This window comes from Abramis brama, assembly GCF_963993115.1.
Source record: "Abramis brama genome assembly, chromosome: 20".
In the NCBI taxonomy this organism is placed as follows: Eukaryota; Metazoa; Chordata; class Actinopteri; order Cypriniformes; family Leuciscidae; genus Abramis; species Abramis brama.
Genome location: NC_139982.1, coordinates 16,324,205 through 16,341,512, shown reverse-complemented (window position 1 = coordinate 16,341,512; position 17,308 = coordinate 16,324,205). Strand labels below are relative to the sequence as shown.

General features: G+C 42.7%; 1 protein-coding gene across 1 annotated transcript in view; it reads left to right on the top strand.

The window, feature by feature from the left end:
• Nucleotides 1–15,460: 15,460 nt before the first annotated feature.
• LOC311070309 (immunoglobulin superfamily containing leucine-rich repeat protein-like) overlaps nt 15,461–17,308 on the top strand; it is a 4,650-nt gene continuing 2,802 nt past the window's right edge. Inside the window, exon 1 of the mRNA XM_084094086.1 lies at nt 15,461–16,281. Within this exon, the coding sequence (XP_083950212.1) occupies nt 15,637–16,281 (645 nt within the window). The 5' untranslated portion in view covers nt 15,461–15,636. The remainder of the gene's footprint in view (nt 16,282–17,308) is intronic.

Genomic DNA, 17,308 nt, shown 5'->3' with positions numbered 1-17,308 from the left:
ATGTTCTCTACAACACTTACATGTTCTCTACAACTCTTACATGTTCTCTACAACTCTTACATGTTCTCTACAACACTTACCTGTACATTACAACACTTAATTGTACTCTACAACTCTTACCTGTACATTACAACACATGTTCTCTACAACTCTTACTTGTACTCTACAACTCTTACCTGTACATTACAACACTTACATGTACTCTACAACTCTTACATGTTCTCTACAACTCTTACTTGTACTCTACAACACTTACCTGTTCTCTACAACTCTTACATGTTCTCTACAACTTACCTGTACATTACAACTCTTACATGTACTCTACAACTCTTACATGTTCTCTACAACTCTTACTTGTACTCTACAACACTTACCTGTTCTCTACAACTCTTACCTGTACATTACAACTCTTACATGTACTCTACAACACTTACCTGTTCTCTACAACTCTTACATGTTCTCTACAACTCTTACCTGTACATTACAACTCTTACATGTACTCTACAACTCTTACATGTTCTCTACAACTCTTACATGTTCTCTACAACACTTACCTGTTCTCTACAACTCTTACATGTTCTCTACAACACTTACCTGTACATTACAACACTTACATGTTCTCTACAACACTTACATGTTCTCTACAACTCTTACATGTTCTCTACAACTCTTACATGTTCTCTACAACACTTACCTGTACATTACAACACTTAACTGTACTCTACAACTCTTACCTGTACATTACAACACATGTTCTCTACAACTCTTACTTGTACTCTACAACTCTTACCTGTACATTACAACACTTACATGTACTCTACAACTCTTACATGTTCTCTACAACTCTTACTTGTACTCTACAACACTTACCTGTTCTCTACAACTCTTACATGTTCTCTACAACTTACCTGTACATTACAACTCTTACATGTACTCTACAACTCTTACTTGTACTCTACAACTCTTACCTGTACATTACAACTCTTACTTGTACTCTACAACTCTTACCTGTTCTCTACAACTCTTACCTGTACATTACAACTCTTACATGTTCTCTACAACTCTTACATGTTCTCTACAACTCTTACATGTTCTCTACAACACTTACCTGTACATTACAACACTTAACTGTACTCTACAACTCTTACCTGTACATTACAACACATGTTCTCTACAACTCTTACATGTTCTCTACAACTCTTACATGTTCTCTACAACTCTTACATGTTCTCTACAACACTTACCTGTACATTACAACACTTAACTGTACTCTACAACTCTTACCTGTACATTACAACACATGTTCTCTACAACTCTTACTTGTACTCTACAACTCTTACCTGTACATTACAACACTTACATGTACTCTACAACTCTTACATGTTCTCTACAACTCTTACTTGTACTCTACAACACTTACCTGTTCTCTACAACTCTTACATGTACTCTACAACTCTTACTTGTACTCTACAACTCTTACCTGTACATTACAACTCTTACTTGTACTCTACAACTCTTACCTGTTCTCTACAACTCTTACCTGTACATTACAACTCTTACATGTACTCTACAACTCTTACCTGTTCTCTACAACACTTACCTGTACATTACAACTCTTACTTGTACTCTACAACTCTTACCTGTTCTCTACAACACTTACCTGTTCTCTACAACTCTTACCTGTACATTACAACTCTTACATGTACTCTACAACTCTTACCTGTTCTCTACAACACTTACATGTTCTCTACAACACTTACCTGTACATTACAACACTTACATGTTCTCTACAACTCTCACCTGTACTCTACGACTCTTACCTGTACTCTACGACTCTTACCTGTGCTCTACGACTCTAACAACTCGACGCACAGCGGACTTTTCCCTCGACAGACGCGCGCCGGTAAATTAGGGAATGAACTTGCGCTCACGGGGGCGGTTCAGCGAAAAGAGGAGGCGTGTTCCGGCGCAAACGTTCTATTTTGCAGTTCCAGAAAACAATTCCGCCACTGACCAGGAAAAACCTAGTCTAAAGTCAGTGGTTGCGCATGTTATTCAGATGCTATTTTAAGGGCGCATTCTTGGCCATAATGTGGCGTGTGCACAACGCATATATACACTTTGCTTCTCTCATCTACACACAGAACCAGCAGTTGCCATTTTTGCAATCCATACATAATTACAAGGAAAAATATTCCACACGAGGGAAATCATTGTGGTGTCCATGAAGATGTGAAAAAATAGGCATAAATCTAGCTTACACATTTACCAAAATTATTATACGCCTGTTTAACCGAAGCTAATTTGGGTGGGTTTCTCCCATCCCCATACAATGTCACTTTTCTGTCTTTTACGGCCCTGACAAGAATGTCGGTCTCCTCGGCTGTGAACCGCTCCTGGCACGCGCCTGGCAAATCCGCCGTTATAATAGCAATCCGCCATGGAACAAGCACGCCTGCTCTTAAAGGGAATGTGAGATGATGCTCTGATTGGTTTATTTCACATTACGCCCAAACCACACCTATGAGTAATGTAGCTACTTCAGACCAACCCATTTTAGATTTGCGAGATCCGCCCACAAAGTTACTTGCGTTTCGAGTTTGATACTTGCGTTTCAGATCGTTAAAATAGGGCCCTGAATGTACCTGTACTGTGGTCATGGCATTGAGATGGTCCTTTGGTCTGCTGTGGCACAAATGGAGGCCTTGGCTGTGAGCGCTGCTTAGGGCACTGTGGTCCTTAATGATTTCAGCAGCCATACAACTACAACCATAGTTTACTATGTTGATTTTAGATAGTGGAGGTAAAATCATCTGGATTTGTTGGGCATAAAATAATATTTAACTTACAATGCAAAAATGCATTATATAAAATAATGAATAATGACTATATGAATATATTAATGACTTTAGCAACACATATTTATAAGTAAGAGATAAAATACTAAATAAAATTATAAAAATGTTTTTGAAAATTGCTTTTATTAACACTAAGGAACCAAAAACTGTATTTGTTTGGTTACTGTGTACTGTTAGTGGCAAGACGCACAGCACCACCTTGTGTCTGTACAATCATACTGCAAACTTCAACCAATATGTATTTCAATTGGTCCAGCCATGTAAAATTACAAGCAACAAACCTTTTGAATTGAGAAGTGATCTGAAAATGTTTCTCACTAACAGTGGATATTTGAAGCATAAATAGCAGTAAAAACAGGTAAAAATCTAAATCAACATAATCCGAATATTACGGTTACTAAAGCCACTCGACTCAATTCACTCACTAGTGAGAATTGTAGGCCTACAAAAACAAACACATAAATATCCAAAACTGATATAAATATCCTTCTAATCACCCACACACTTTATAGTCCTATTTAAAAAAAAAAAAAAAAAAAAAAAACAGGTGCAAAGATAACCTGTTATTTAGAGTAAAAACTTACTTTAGACATGGTGTGTGAAAACCACAAAAAATTCAAGAGAAATGAATCTTTTTTTTGTTGTTGCTGGTGAAGCTGGAAGTTATTGATCTGTTATCCCACATGTGCTATTAGTATACAACTTTTAAACAAAAAAGAAAGTATACTTCTCCAGTTATGGATGATAAAAATGTCTTTGTTAAAGGGATAGTTCTCCCAAAACTGAAAATTCTGTCATCATTTATTCACCCTAATGTCGTTCCAAACCCATAAGACTTTCGCTCATCTTCGGAACACAAATGAAGATCTTTTTAATGAAATCTGAGAGATTTCTGTCCCTCCATTGACAGCTACACAACTACCACTTTGACACTTCAAAAAGTTCATGAAGAGATCATAAAACTAATCCATATGAAGAATCGCATGCTCAGGGTAAGATTTGTGAAAGTGTAGCCTACATAAGATTGCAAGCGTAAATTAAATTTGCATGCGCAAGAGAAGATTTGTAAAGGTGTAAATCGCCTTTAACGTGTTAGAAAAAAATATTTGCAGCATTTTACTGTTATTCGTAAGAGTAATGCATGTATTGTGAAACTGCAGCTTCGTGCTAACGCAAAATAAATAGGATCTGTATTCTTCTGACTTTCATTTTTTTTTTTTTTTTTTTTTCACAAATACGACCAAAGGCACTGCAAGCCTGTGAACAGCTATTTGCAACCGAAAACATCAGTCGGGAACTGCACAACAGATTATTTGTGTGAAATCAAACTTTGTGTAAAAAATAAGCTGTTGCAAATGCCTAAATTACTTCTTGTGTGCATCTTGTGTGCACTTACAATACAATACAATACTTCCCTGAAATAAGGTGACGGCGTCCCATTAAGAAGCTACTGTCACTACTCAATCACACATGAGCACACAGGTCTTTAGCATCTATACACTCTCACCATCCTTCTCAGGTGTACGCTGGTCCGACACAGGATCATTAATACTAACTCAGAGTATTATTAGTTATTAGTATTATTATTAGTATCTATAGTCTTCCAACACTATCACTGTCTCTGCGGTGGTCTTTTGAGCGTAGAATCTTTAGCACTTCTATTACTACCTCAATCACACTTAGATGTTCTGCTGTTGTTTTTTGAGAGTAGAATCTGTTTCTCAGCTGCGCAGCAAATACCTGATACGACTCCCAAGTTGCTCTTTGTAGAAATTAAGTTTTATTCACGGCCGGGAGATCACTAGCCACAACAACCAAGTGAGTCTCCTGAATAGAAAGATACATGTACATTTAAATCATACAGTTGAGTAAAAATCAATGTCACTCAAGTCTTCTTCACTGTGATTTGTTCTGGTCATTGGTTTGTAATGATCTAAGCTAGTCATATGACTGTTAGGCAACGAGTACAGCCAAACTTGAGTCGCTTCAACGTTTAAACTAAAAGATTAAGTACTGGTCTAGATCACATTATTTCAGAATCAGATATCTAATAATATAAGGTTAGTATTAGATGTGCTGGACTATTCAAATCTAATTCATTCATTTGGTCTCATACTTTTTCTTGACTTTCACAAAGCTTTTGATTCCATAGAACACTAATTTCTTTTACGCACTCTAGAGTTATTTGGATTTGGTAAATCATTTATTGATACTGTAACCATGTTTATAATTTAGATATTAACAGCTCAGTGATCGTTAACTTTGATACGTCCAAAAGGTTTGACATCCATCGTGGAGTCAGACAGGGCTGTCCAATCTCCCCGTTTTTAATTCTTTTAGCCACAGAATTATGTTGTCTAAGGATTAACCAAAATGAAAGTTTGATAGGAATTTCTATATTTGATAGGGAGTTTAAAATTGCACAGCTAGCCGACGACACCACACTATTCTTGGAGGATAAAAAAACAGTTGCCTAATGCTCTGGAATTGGTGGAACAATTTTCATGTGCCTCGGGTCTAAAACTCAATATTTCGAAATGTGAAATTATCTCAATTCATGATATAGATGAGACATCATTGGAAGGTATCCCAGTTAAAAACAGTGTAAAATATCTAGGTACTCATATCACTAAAAATCCAGTTACCAGACAACATTTGAACTTTTCTGATAAAATGATAAGAACTAAAAACATCTTTAACATCTGGCTTCAGAGAGATCTTTCATTATACGGTAGAGTTCTTTTACCTAAGGTGGAAGGGCTCTCTCGCTTTGTATACCCTGCTCTCTCTTTGTTTATCAATGATAAAGCTATAAAGGAAATTAACTAAATATTTTTGGACTTCATTTGGAAAAATAGGCCTCACAAATTAAAAAGAGAAGTACTCTCTAATTCCAGAGGTGAAGGTGGCCTTGACTTTTTGGACTTTGCTGATACTATAAGCACCTTTAAAGTAAACTGGCTGAAAAGATGCCTTGTGAATCCAGTGTCGTTATGGTTTTTCATTCCTAATAATATCTTCAACAATTTTTCAAATGAAGAGAAAGATTACTCCAAGGGGTAAATTCTATTGGGGATCCCTTGTAACAAACTTAAATTGGAGAAAGGCCTGGCTTTTGCCTAGTAAATTTTGTGTATCCAACAAAGTTAAGGAAATTCATTATAAAACCCTTCATAAAATCTATCCTGTTAACTTATCCATCTCTAAATATTCTGATATTGATGAAACTTGCTCTTTTTGTGATTTTGTTGAAGAAACAGCCGCCCATTTATTTTGTGATTGTAATGTAACCAATAGATTTTGGGCTGAATTAAGTTCTTTTGTTTTTAGCCCTACAAATGTGACCCACACCTTCATTCTCAAAGAGGTTCTCTTACGAGAGTACTCTCGTGTTGCGTAAGTTTAGCTTACGCTACGGGAAAACTCCTTTTCTTGAGAATACTGAAGCAAAAAATGATCCTTAATTTTTAGAATGTAAAACGCATTTGCTGCACCAGGCAGACATAGGCGAGACAGCTCGCACGCCTATTGGCTGCTCTGCGGCAACTGCTGCAACCTATCAGTGCGTCTTGGCATGACTCCAGCGCCAATGGGAAGCCTTCCCGCGCTGTCGTCATGGCCCGCCAAAAGGGGTGTGGATTCAGCCTATAACAACCCTTCGCCCAGGTTGCACAAGTGATTTCACCTCCTTTCAGCGAAAGACTTCGCTGAACCTACGAGAGAGAAGCAACGCCGTCGAACAGCATCTCAGCGGGACGAGTTCGAGTCAAGGACGCTGGCTGAATATTCGCCGCCTTTCGCTCGCCGTACCTGCTGCGCTATCTGGCGCTCATATCCTTTTCACTGCTCCGTGTGTGTTCGCCGCTGCGACTCACACGTTCTCTCACTCAAAAGAGCAAAGGCATTTTTCAATGCCCATCATGTCCTGCGGCTCGTGCCGAGCCGTTCTCAGCGACGGGGACTGCCACGAGTTGTGCGCTTCCTGCCTGGGAAAAGAACACGTGGACCACGCGTTCGCCAACGACGGCTGCCGTGAGTGTGAAGCTTTGCCTCTCTCGACCCTGCGGGCTCGACAGGCTTTGTTCGCCATCAAGTCCGCTGTATCCACGCCTTCTGCTGGGTCGCGCCGTAAAAAGCCTCTGTGAAAGAGCACTCGCCGGCGGTGTCCCCGCGAGCCTCTTTCTCTGAGTCCCCCGTCTCATTCCTCGATGGCCAACGCCCCGCCGAAGAGATGGAGCGGGATGTTGCGGAGGATGACAGCTGCTCGATTCTGCCGTCCGGGAGCGAGGACTGGTCTGGATCCGTCCCTGACCCCGCCCCGTCGACTCAGCGTGAGGGCTTCCGTCGACGCTGAGCTTCTCCGCCTCCTCACGAAGGCCATGGAGGACCTCGGCCCTGACTGGTCTACGCCCAAGGAGCCCGCGCCTAACAGGTTGGATGGCTGTTTTCTGCCTGGACGCCACTCTGCACCTGTCTCGAGGCCCGCTCCTTTCCTCCCCAAGCTGCACGATGAGCTCTCCAGGTCGTGGCAGCCAGCCGCCGCAGACCACCTCCTGCCCGGGGACCCAGGCACAAGCTCGCACCGAGCTTTGAGCCCCCCAAGTCTTCCTAGCCCCCCTAGGAAGAAGGCGCTGATGGTTAAGTCCTGCCGCAGCCGGACCGCCATCAAAATCAGCACAAACCGCTCTCTCAGTTCCCTCAACAGAGGTGACTCGAAGAGTGTATTTAGCAGCCAACGAGTCAGTTCCTTAACTCGCTCGCCTGCACACAAACGCAGTTTTCACGGCGACCCACATATATCTCAAAAAGAGCATTATGTCTGGTCATATTCCGGCTCAGGCCGAAGGTGTTTTAAATGTAGGACAGGTGCCCACTTCCCAGTGCCCACCCCTGCACAAAAACACTACCCTTTCTGTGTGTCAATAAAACAATAAAGCTGGCTCATTGCCGCTCGACCGCTAAGTGTAGGAAAAGTGCCCACTTGCCAGTGTTCACCCCTACACACAAGCACTACCCATACAGTGTCTCACACCACCACAGGGTCCATATCAGTCAAACCGTCTTGTGCCGTTCATATTTTAAGTGTAGGAAATGTGCCCGCTATACAGCGCCCACCCCTGCCTGTGTATATGACTGTATCTGCGCTACGCACACACATAACGCCTCAGCATATAAACCCAGCTCGCGCTGGCAGTGTCTCGAGTGTAGATCACGTGTCTGGCTCTCAGCACACACACTTTGTGGAAAGCTCACCGTGCCTCGCGCCGCGAGCCCACAGAGCTGTGCCTGTAATAAAGCATCTCCCCGTTCATACGGCCGGGGTGCCGGTTACAGAACCACTGCACGAAGTACTGTCTGCCCCACTCGAAATGAGCATGATGAACAAAGTACGTCATCATGGCCGGGTCTCCGGGTCCCCGTACCTGAGCGACCGGAACCCAGATCTCATTCTACCCATGTCCATTCACGTGAAAGCGTGGGAAAGCATCCCAGGGGCTTCAAAATAGGTGGTAAAGATAGTGAAACAGGGATACTCGCTACAATTCGCTCGCAGACCACCGCGCTTCACAGCCTGGGTCGAAACTTTGGTGAATCGGGAAGTGGCACACCTACTTCGCACCGAAATAGCGATTTTGCTGAAAAAAGGGGCTGTGGAAACCGTCCCCTTGGCAGAAAGCGAGTCAGGGTTTTACAGCCATTACTTCTTAGTACCAAAGAAGGATGGTGGGCTCCGCCCTATACTAGATCTCAGACGCCTGAACAAAGCGCTGATGACGCGTTCGTTCAGAATGATCACAACCAGACAAATCCTCGCTCGAATTCGACCGGGGGACTGGTTTATATCAGTGGATCTGAAAGACGCCTATTTTCAGATCCAAATAGCAGCCCGTCACAGGCCGTTCTTGAGATTCGCCTTCGAGGGCCAGACTTATCAGTACACCGTCCTTCCCTTTGGCCTGCCTCATTTTTTATGCATTATGATGATTTATTCAAAGATAGGCTATACTTAACCTTATTATTATGCTTTTCTTTTTTTGTGTGTATGTATAATTACATAATTTGATGAATGCAAATCCAGGATATTTATGTTTTCCATTGTGTATCATTGTTTGTTCATTGTAAGAGATACAACCTTGCTTCACTTCCCTGAGCTTGTAGTTATGTAAGTTCAGCAAACAAATAAAAATTCTCACTACGAAAATGCGCATGCGCGGGCAAAACTGCTGTGGGGCAAAACTTTGGGGTAAAACTGTGGCTCAACGGCTCTGCAGTCAGACGACGCTTCAGTTTAGTGCGAGATAAGAAGTAAGTATACTAAACATTTCATATTTGACAGCTGTTTTATGTCATAAATGTTAGACTGACAGAAATAATTAGGCAAACTATTAAACTTTGTCTAATTTCGTATTTGTTTAAAAATAGGCCTATATACGTGATTCATGTAATGTAGCCTAATAATTAGTTTACTGTCATTGTGAGTAGGGGTGTGCACTAATATTTGAATTTTCGAATATTCGATCTGTAAATATTATTCGAAAAATCAAATTCTATTCGAATTTTACTACGTTGCTTTGCTGGCCGTAAATGCAGTGAATCCATGATAAATCCCAAGCACTAACTCGCAGTTAAATGCACTGGATGACGCTGTGGAGCGTGTTAACAAGTTGTTTGTATGTCTGCCTTGCGAAGTTACTTGAAAATTATCTTACTAAATGATCTTACAAAATGGAATTACATTTGATCAAATTAATTAATTAATCTGAGTTATAATATCATCACCACAATAGCAAAATGATTTTGACACATATAGGCCTACTTTAGTTGAGGGAGACAGGTTTAAGAACAGAAAAAGCAAAGTGCTGTTAGAAACTTAGAACGCTAATTGTGTCTCTGAAACGTCTGTCAGCGCAACGCGTTTTCTCACTCGAGCATAAATTGCTGGCGGCGCCCCTGCATGTGGATATTTTTCTTTTTCTCAACATAAACGTGAAACAATATAAACACGATAGGCCTAATGCTGCTGACTCGAGTGTGTAGGCCTACGTTCTGTACGATATCTGGCGCAGCCTGATTTATTAGGCGTTTTTTTCCCCCGCTCGCGCTGCTTGAGTAAAAAAAACCTTTAACATATTGTAAGCTTGTTGTGTATATTGCCTAATCGTAAGCTTGTTCAGAAATGGTTACACAAACTTTAAAAAAAACCTTAAACTTAAAAATAACGTCTTTTCGTTCAATGTCATTTAAATGAATATTCGAATATTCGATTTTTATGAGCCCGAATATTCCAATGCAATATTTTTGAAAAATGCCCATCCCTAATTGTGAGGGGAGGGGACAAAAAACTTTAACGAAGCTGTTTTCATCATATCAGGCACAAGGTTAATATGAATGTGTAGCCTACATATTGAGAATTAATATATAATTTGTAGCTTTAGGAAGGGAAGAGACAGGGCAAGATAAGGATACCGAGAGAAAAAGAAAGAGTGATGGAGATGAGGAGAGAGCAGGTATTGACAAATAATCTACTGCCCGCTGAAATGGTTTTAAAGCCATTTCTTATCCTTTTTTGGCCTTCAAACGTCTTGAAATGTACATATGAAAATGTTAACCCTCTAACAACCTCAAATTTAGGACCTCAGTGATTATAAAGCCCTACCTACTGCCCTGTATTAGACATAAGATTAATTGTGAGTTAATTTAATAAACTAAGTTACCTACCTTTCCTGGTAGCCTTCAGTAAATTAACGTGTCTGAGACCCTATGTTTAGCCTACTGTAACGGTCACCAGCTGGAGTGCCCTTGAGAGCCACCAGAGGGCACTCCACATCAGACACTCACGTTCACTCTCAGACTACAATTCCCATACTCACTGACCGGACTCATTATCTCTGAACACTCATCACATTCACCTGTACCTCATTATCACTGATTGCATTCACCTGTGTCCCATCACCCTGTTAGTCTCAGTCTATTTATACCTTGTTCATTCATTCACTCACCGCGAAGTCTTGTTAAGTGTTACACTGCATTTCTGAGCGTTTCCCTGGTTTTCTTGTTTCTTGGTTTTTTGATATCTTGCCCTGTTCCCTGGATTACTCTCTTGCCTCTGGTCCCTGGATTACTCTCTTGCCTCTGGTCCCTGCCTGTTTTGTTTGTTTTGTTGGTTTCTTTGTTTTGACTACCTGCCTGTGTATGACCCTAGCCTGTACTTTGGATTACGCCTCTGGATTGCCCCAGCCAATAAAGCTGCATTTGGATCTCCTACTTTGTGTCTCTGAGCAGTTCGTAACAGAAGACTTCGCCACACAAAGATCCAGCAGCCATGCCAACCATGGACACAGGTGCACAAATCCTGCGTCTCCGTCAGGGGAATCGTTCGATTGAGAGGTATGTCGAAGAGTTTATTGAACTGGCACATCTTACCTCAATGACCACAGAGTGCCTAATGATATTTTTTCGTGGAGGACTATCTGAACCGTTCAGTTCATTCATGCCCTGGCATGATCCTCATGGGACTTTAGAGCAGTATATCAACCTGGCCCTTTTGTTGAGTGGCTCATCGTTTACTGTGGGCGGGGTAGAGGAAGAGCTCCGTGAAGCCACAGTATCTCCTGAGCCAAAGCTTCACGTCACGTCTGCCGAGCCAGAGCTTCACGTCACGTCTGCCGAGCCAGAGCTTCACGTCACGTCTGCCGAGCCAGAGCTTCACGTCACGTCTGCCGAGCCAGAGCTTCACGTCACGTCTGCCGAGCCCGCACTTCACGCCAGATCTGCCGAAGCCAAGGCAGTATGCGTCATGCCCGCCGCCCCTGAGACAGCAAGCGACATGCCCGCCAAGCTAGAGTCTTCATCGCTGGTCCCGTCCAGCACAGAGCCCTCTTCAGCGCTGGTCCCGTCCAGCACAGAGCCCTCTTCACCGCTGGTTCCGTCCAGCACAGAGCCCTCTTCACCGCTGGTCCCATCCAGCTCAGATCCCTCTTCATCGCTGGTTCCGTCCAGCACAGAGCCCTCTTCGCCGCTGGTCCTGCCCAGCTCAGAGCCCTCTTCATCGCTGGTTCCGTCCAGCTCAGAGCCCTCTTCGCCGCTGGTCCTGCCCAGCTCAGAGCCCTCTTCGCCGCTGGTCCTGCCCAGCTCAGAGCCCTCTTCGCCGCTGGTTCCGTTCAGTTCAGAGCCCTCTTCATCGCTGGTCCTGTCCAGCTCAAAGTCCTCTTCGCCGCTGGTCCTATCCAGCTCAAAGCCCTCGCTGACGCTGGTCCCGTCAAGCTCAGAGCGCGCTGATCCTGATCCAGAGACTGAGCTTCACGTCACTTCTGCCGATCCAGAGACTGAGCTTCACGTCACTTCTGCCGATCCAGAGACTGAGCTTCACGTCACGTCAGCCGATCCAGAGACTGAGCTTCACCTCACGTCAGCCGATCCAGAGACTGAGCTTCACGTCACGTTCGCCCGTCAAGAGTCTCGTCCCGCCGAGACTGAATCTGATCCGGATACTGAGCCTGAATCTGTTCCTCTTCCTCTTTCTGCGCCTGTGTCTTCGGACAAGATGGCCGACTCTACGCCTGTGTCTTCGGACAAGATGGCCGAATCCTCGCCTGTGTCTTCGGACAAGATGGCCGACTCCACGCCTGTGTCTTCGGACAAGATGGCCGACTCCACGCCTGTGTCTTCGGACAAGATGGCCGACTCCACGCCTGTGTCTTCGGACAAGATGGCCGACTCCACGCCTGTGTCTTCGGACAAGATGGCCGACTCCACGCCTGTGTCTTCGGACAAGATGGCCGACTCCACGCCTGTGTCTTCGGACAAGATGGCCGAAACCACGCCTGTGTCTTCGGACAAGATGGCCACCGCCGAGCCAGTGTCTCGGGACAAGATGGTCTCCACCGAGCCAGTGTCTTCGGAAAAGATGGCCGCCTGCACAGCCTGCTCCGCCCCGGCCGCCTGCACAGCCTGCTCCGCCCCGGCCGCCTGCACAGCCTGCTCCGCCCCGGCCGCCTGCACAGCCTGCTCCGCCCCGGCCGCCTGCACAGCCTGCTCCGCCCCGGCCGCCTGCACAGCCTGATCCGCCCCGGCCGCCTGCACAGCCTGCTCCGCCCTGGCCTTCCGCCCTGCCGGAGTCTTCAGGTCCTCTTCCGCTGCACGGGCCTGGCCCTCCATCCCGCCCCCGGGTCCGCCTCCGCTCCATCACCCTCCTGGACAAGTTAGGAGCGTCTGGAATCCGCTCCTTAAAGGGGGGGCTATGTAACGGTCACCAGCTGGAGTGCCCTTGAGAGCCACCAGAGGGCACTCCACATCAGACACTCACGTTCACTCTCAGACTACAATTCCCATACTCACTGACCGGACTCATTATCTCTGAACACTCATCACATTCACCTGTACCTCATTATCACTGATTGCATTCACCTGTGTCCCATCACCCTGTTAGTCTCAGTCTATTTATACCTTGTTCATTCATTCACTCACCGCGAAGTCTTGTTAAGTGTTACACTGCATTTCTGAGCGTTTCCCTGGTTTTCTTGTTTCTTGGTTTTTTGATATCTTGCCCTGTTCCCTGGATTACTCTCTTGCCTCTGGTCCCTGGATTACTCTCTTGCCTCTGGTCCCTGCCTGTTTTGTTTGTTTTGTTGGTTTCTTTGTTTTGACTACCTGCCTGTGTATGACCCTAGCCTGTACTTTGGATTACGCCTCTGGATTGCCCCAGCCAATAAAGCTGCATTTGGATCTCCTACTTTGTGTCTCTGAGCAGTTCGTAACACCTACTTTCTTCTCTGACACATACAAAAATGAAAAGCCTATATCAGTCAAAACTCAGCTTTAGAAGGGGAAGAACTAGGGCAAGAGAAAAACAAAGATAAAAAGAGAGTGCTGGAGATGAGGAGAGAAAAATAATCTACTGCCCACTGACATGGTTTTAAAGCTATTGGTATCCATTTTTTTGGCCTTCAAAACATCTTAAAATGCACATATGAAGATCAGAAAAATCTAAATTTTCTCAGGGGAGCCCCCGAACTCCCCTAACTGCCTCACATTTGGGACCTCAGTGATTATAAAACCCTGCGTTTATAATAAACAGCCGATACCCTAGTAATATGCATGTTAATAAGCAACTTAACTTAAAATTGTTGCAATAGTCTGCTAACATTGGATCAATGAGAAATAATACGTTGAACCAATTGGAAAGTTTACCTAACCATGTTATTTGCCAAATTATATATTTTAAATTGTAGTAGCATTCTTTTTTTGTTTTACCTAAACTAAAAATGTATATTGGTAAATTTATATTAGTAAAGTAACTTTACTGTATTGTCTATTCCTCATTGCCCGAAAAGAAGCTGAGAACTATATGTTTCGAACAATGTGTTTTCAATTTTTTTGGTGTATTGTTTACTGACTGCTTGATAGTGTATATCATTTTGATCACTTTGTTTATGATTTGAGAGCAGTGTTTGATTTTGAACACAGGTAAAACTGTTTTGAGGCGAAAGTTTTTTTTATTTTTTATTTATTTATTTGACAGGGACAATGGACAGCAAGAAACTGTCCCAGAATTAGCTACAGAGCTAAATTTCATCTGCAGTCCCTGGGCAGAAAATACCAAATCACATTACAATATAATATCCCACAATAAAAAAATATACCACACATTGTCTATCAATTAACAATAAATACAGCAATATTACTACCAAAAAATCTCAATATACATCCTATAAAATCACATAATATTACAAAACCATATATAAAACCTTGACAAAACAAGAGTAGCCTATTTACATTTTGCGAGAGGAGTCAGAGGTTTTGTAAATAGTGCTCGAAGATAAGGTTTTGTGTTTAATGTTTTCAGAAAATGGAGCAAGGTTTCAGAAATTGTGTTTTAGCGATTGAGAAAAACTGTAATACATTTTATTAAATCTACAACAGTATTGTGAAAATACCTTAAAATGGTAAATACATTGAAATGTTCTGCACAGTAGACATTAAAAATCATGCATTTAAATTCAGGATTCTGATAAGATACACAAAGCTGATGCATTGCACCTTACATTAACAAAACACAATTATCTGAAAAAAATCAATTATCTGCAAAAACATAAAAAAATGCCATAAAATGTAAGTATCTGGGGAGTGTACTTCACCCAGTGTTTAGAGAAATGTCACTTACATTTTAGTATTTAGGTACTTTTGAGTTCATGAAACTGCAGCTTAACAGTTTAAACATTAAACATCTACAAATATTTGCTAAAGTGCAAAAAGGTCAAAAACACCATAACATGCAAGTAACTGGAGAGGGTTACTTCAAATGTTCAGTGTAACTTGAATTTTAGTATTCTCACTGGAGGTACTTTGAGGTCATGATGTCCTCTTAAATGTTGAAGAAATGTTGATTGAGAGCAGATGTCCTTAAAATCACATATGTTCACAAGGCATTCTCCTTAATGCCAGTGTAATGATTTATGTCTGTGTTCCTCTGTCCTGTCCTGTGTTCAGCAGTTCCCCGTTATGTTTAGTCTCCCCAGGTGTTTCTGATTAGCCACGCCCCCTTGTTATCTTGTTTAGCTTGTCTGTCTGTGTATTTAAGCCCTGTGTTTAGTTCAGTCTTTATTCAGTTCTTGTTTATTGTTGCACCATTGTGGTTGTTCTGTTCCCCGAGTCTTAGTCCTGAGTTTGTGCTTGTATATGTTAAATTTTGAGGTTATTTAATAAAAGACTACTGCACGTGGATCCTGCTTCCTCCTCTGCTTCAACCAAAGATGTAACAGAAGAACTGACCCATACAATGGATCCAGCAGTACGCATCCTTCAGCTCCGTCAAGGTAACCGACCACTGGAGGACCACACCCGAGATTTCCTAGACCTTTCACACCTCATCGACTTTCCAGATTACGCACTCATTGACTTTTATTGTTATGGGCTCAATAAACATTACCAGTCAAAACTTGTTAATGATGGACCTCGAGGCTCGCTTGCTGGATTTATTAACTTTGCCCTTTTTTGGAGCGGTTTATCAGTTACTGTGGGCTTTACAAATGAGGAGCCACGCAAGCTCACAGTATTACCTAACACTGAGCCAATTCACATCATGCCCACGTTAATATTGGCTACTCCAGTGCTCACATCGCTCGCCAGTGCATCCACGCCAGATCCTGTCATGGCCGCTGCCAAACCTGAGCCTCTTCACGTCACTTTTGCCGATCCAGAGACGGTTCACGTCACTCCTGCCGATCTAGAAATGGTTCACGTCATTTCTGCCGATCCAGAGACGGTTCACGTCATTTCTGCTGATCCAGAGACGGTTCACGCCAGTCCTGCCGAGCCAGAGCCAGAGCTTCACGTCAGTCCTGCCGAGCCAGAGCCAGAGCCAGAGCCAGAGCCAGAGCTTCACGTCAGTCCTGCCGAGCCAGAGCCAGAGCCAGAGCTTCACGTCAGTCCTGCCGAGCCAGAGCCAGAGCTTCACGTCATGCCCGCCGAGCCTGCGACTGAGAGCGCCATGCCCGCCGAGTTTTTCCAGAACACTGCCAAATTTGATTCATTTATGTCTTTAAATCACATGCAGCAATATTTTTAACCTTAAAACATCTTAATGAATTTTAAATTCATGAGGACGTGGCGGATCCTGCGGTAACACTCTGGGCAGCAAATGAATTGGAAGTCTTGCATATTCACGTAAAATAGCCTACTTCTGCAAAGTTGGTCCTCGTTCATTAAATTTTTTAAATTAGACAATTAAATAATAATGTCAATGTAATATCAAATAGTAACAGTAAATAGTTTTGAAGTAACATTAGCATTAACCCAAAAAACACTTTTATTTTTATTGATATTGTATTTGGCTTGAAATAACAACATTTATTCAATAAATTAAAAATGTTTAGAAAACTTTGGTTTATAGTTCTGTATTAATAACGATAAGTTACATTTATTTTTTCCCCCCTAATTTAGAGGCTCCATATCTAATCTTGCCTATAGGGTAAGTTAGCCAGAACAAAATGAGGATGTCAGGTTACCTAAAAATGATATCATGGCCACTAAGCTATTACTAGGAGTTTCCCCCAGACTAACACAAAATGGCAGACATCAACTTCGTATCTTATGCAGCCTGAATTACACTGTCACGTTTTAGCGGTCTCATGGCGGCTCTCAATATAAGCAAATTAACACAAATTACAAGAGCTAACAGTATTTGACACAAATATGGAATGAACAAATATGCAATAACAACTCTTGTTAAATACAAAAAAAAAAAAAAAAAAAAAAACTCTTGTTAAATACTCACTGTGAAAGTCGTAGTGGTTCCGTTTTCTTCACTAAATGATCCCTGGTGAGTCAGACCTAACGATGCGGGGTTTGTCACAATGTATGGGTGATGTCCCCTGGCTAGCCACTAGAGGTCCTCTTCCCCCACAGGTGTCAGTCACTATTGGACTACAATCCCCATCACCCTTGTCGTT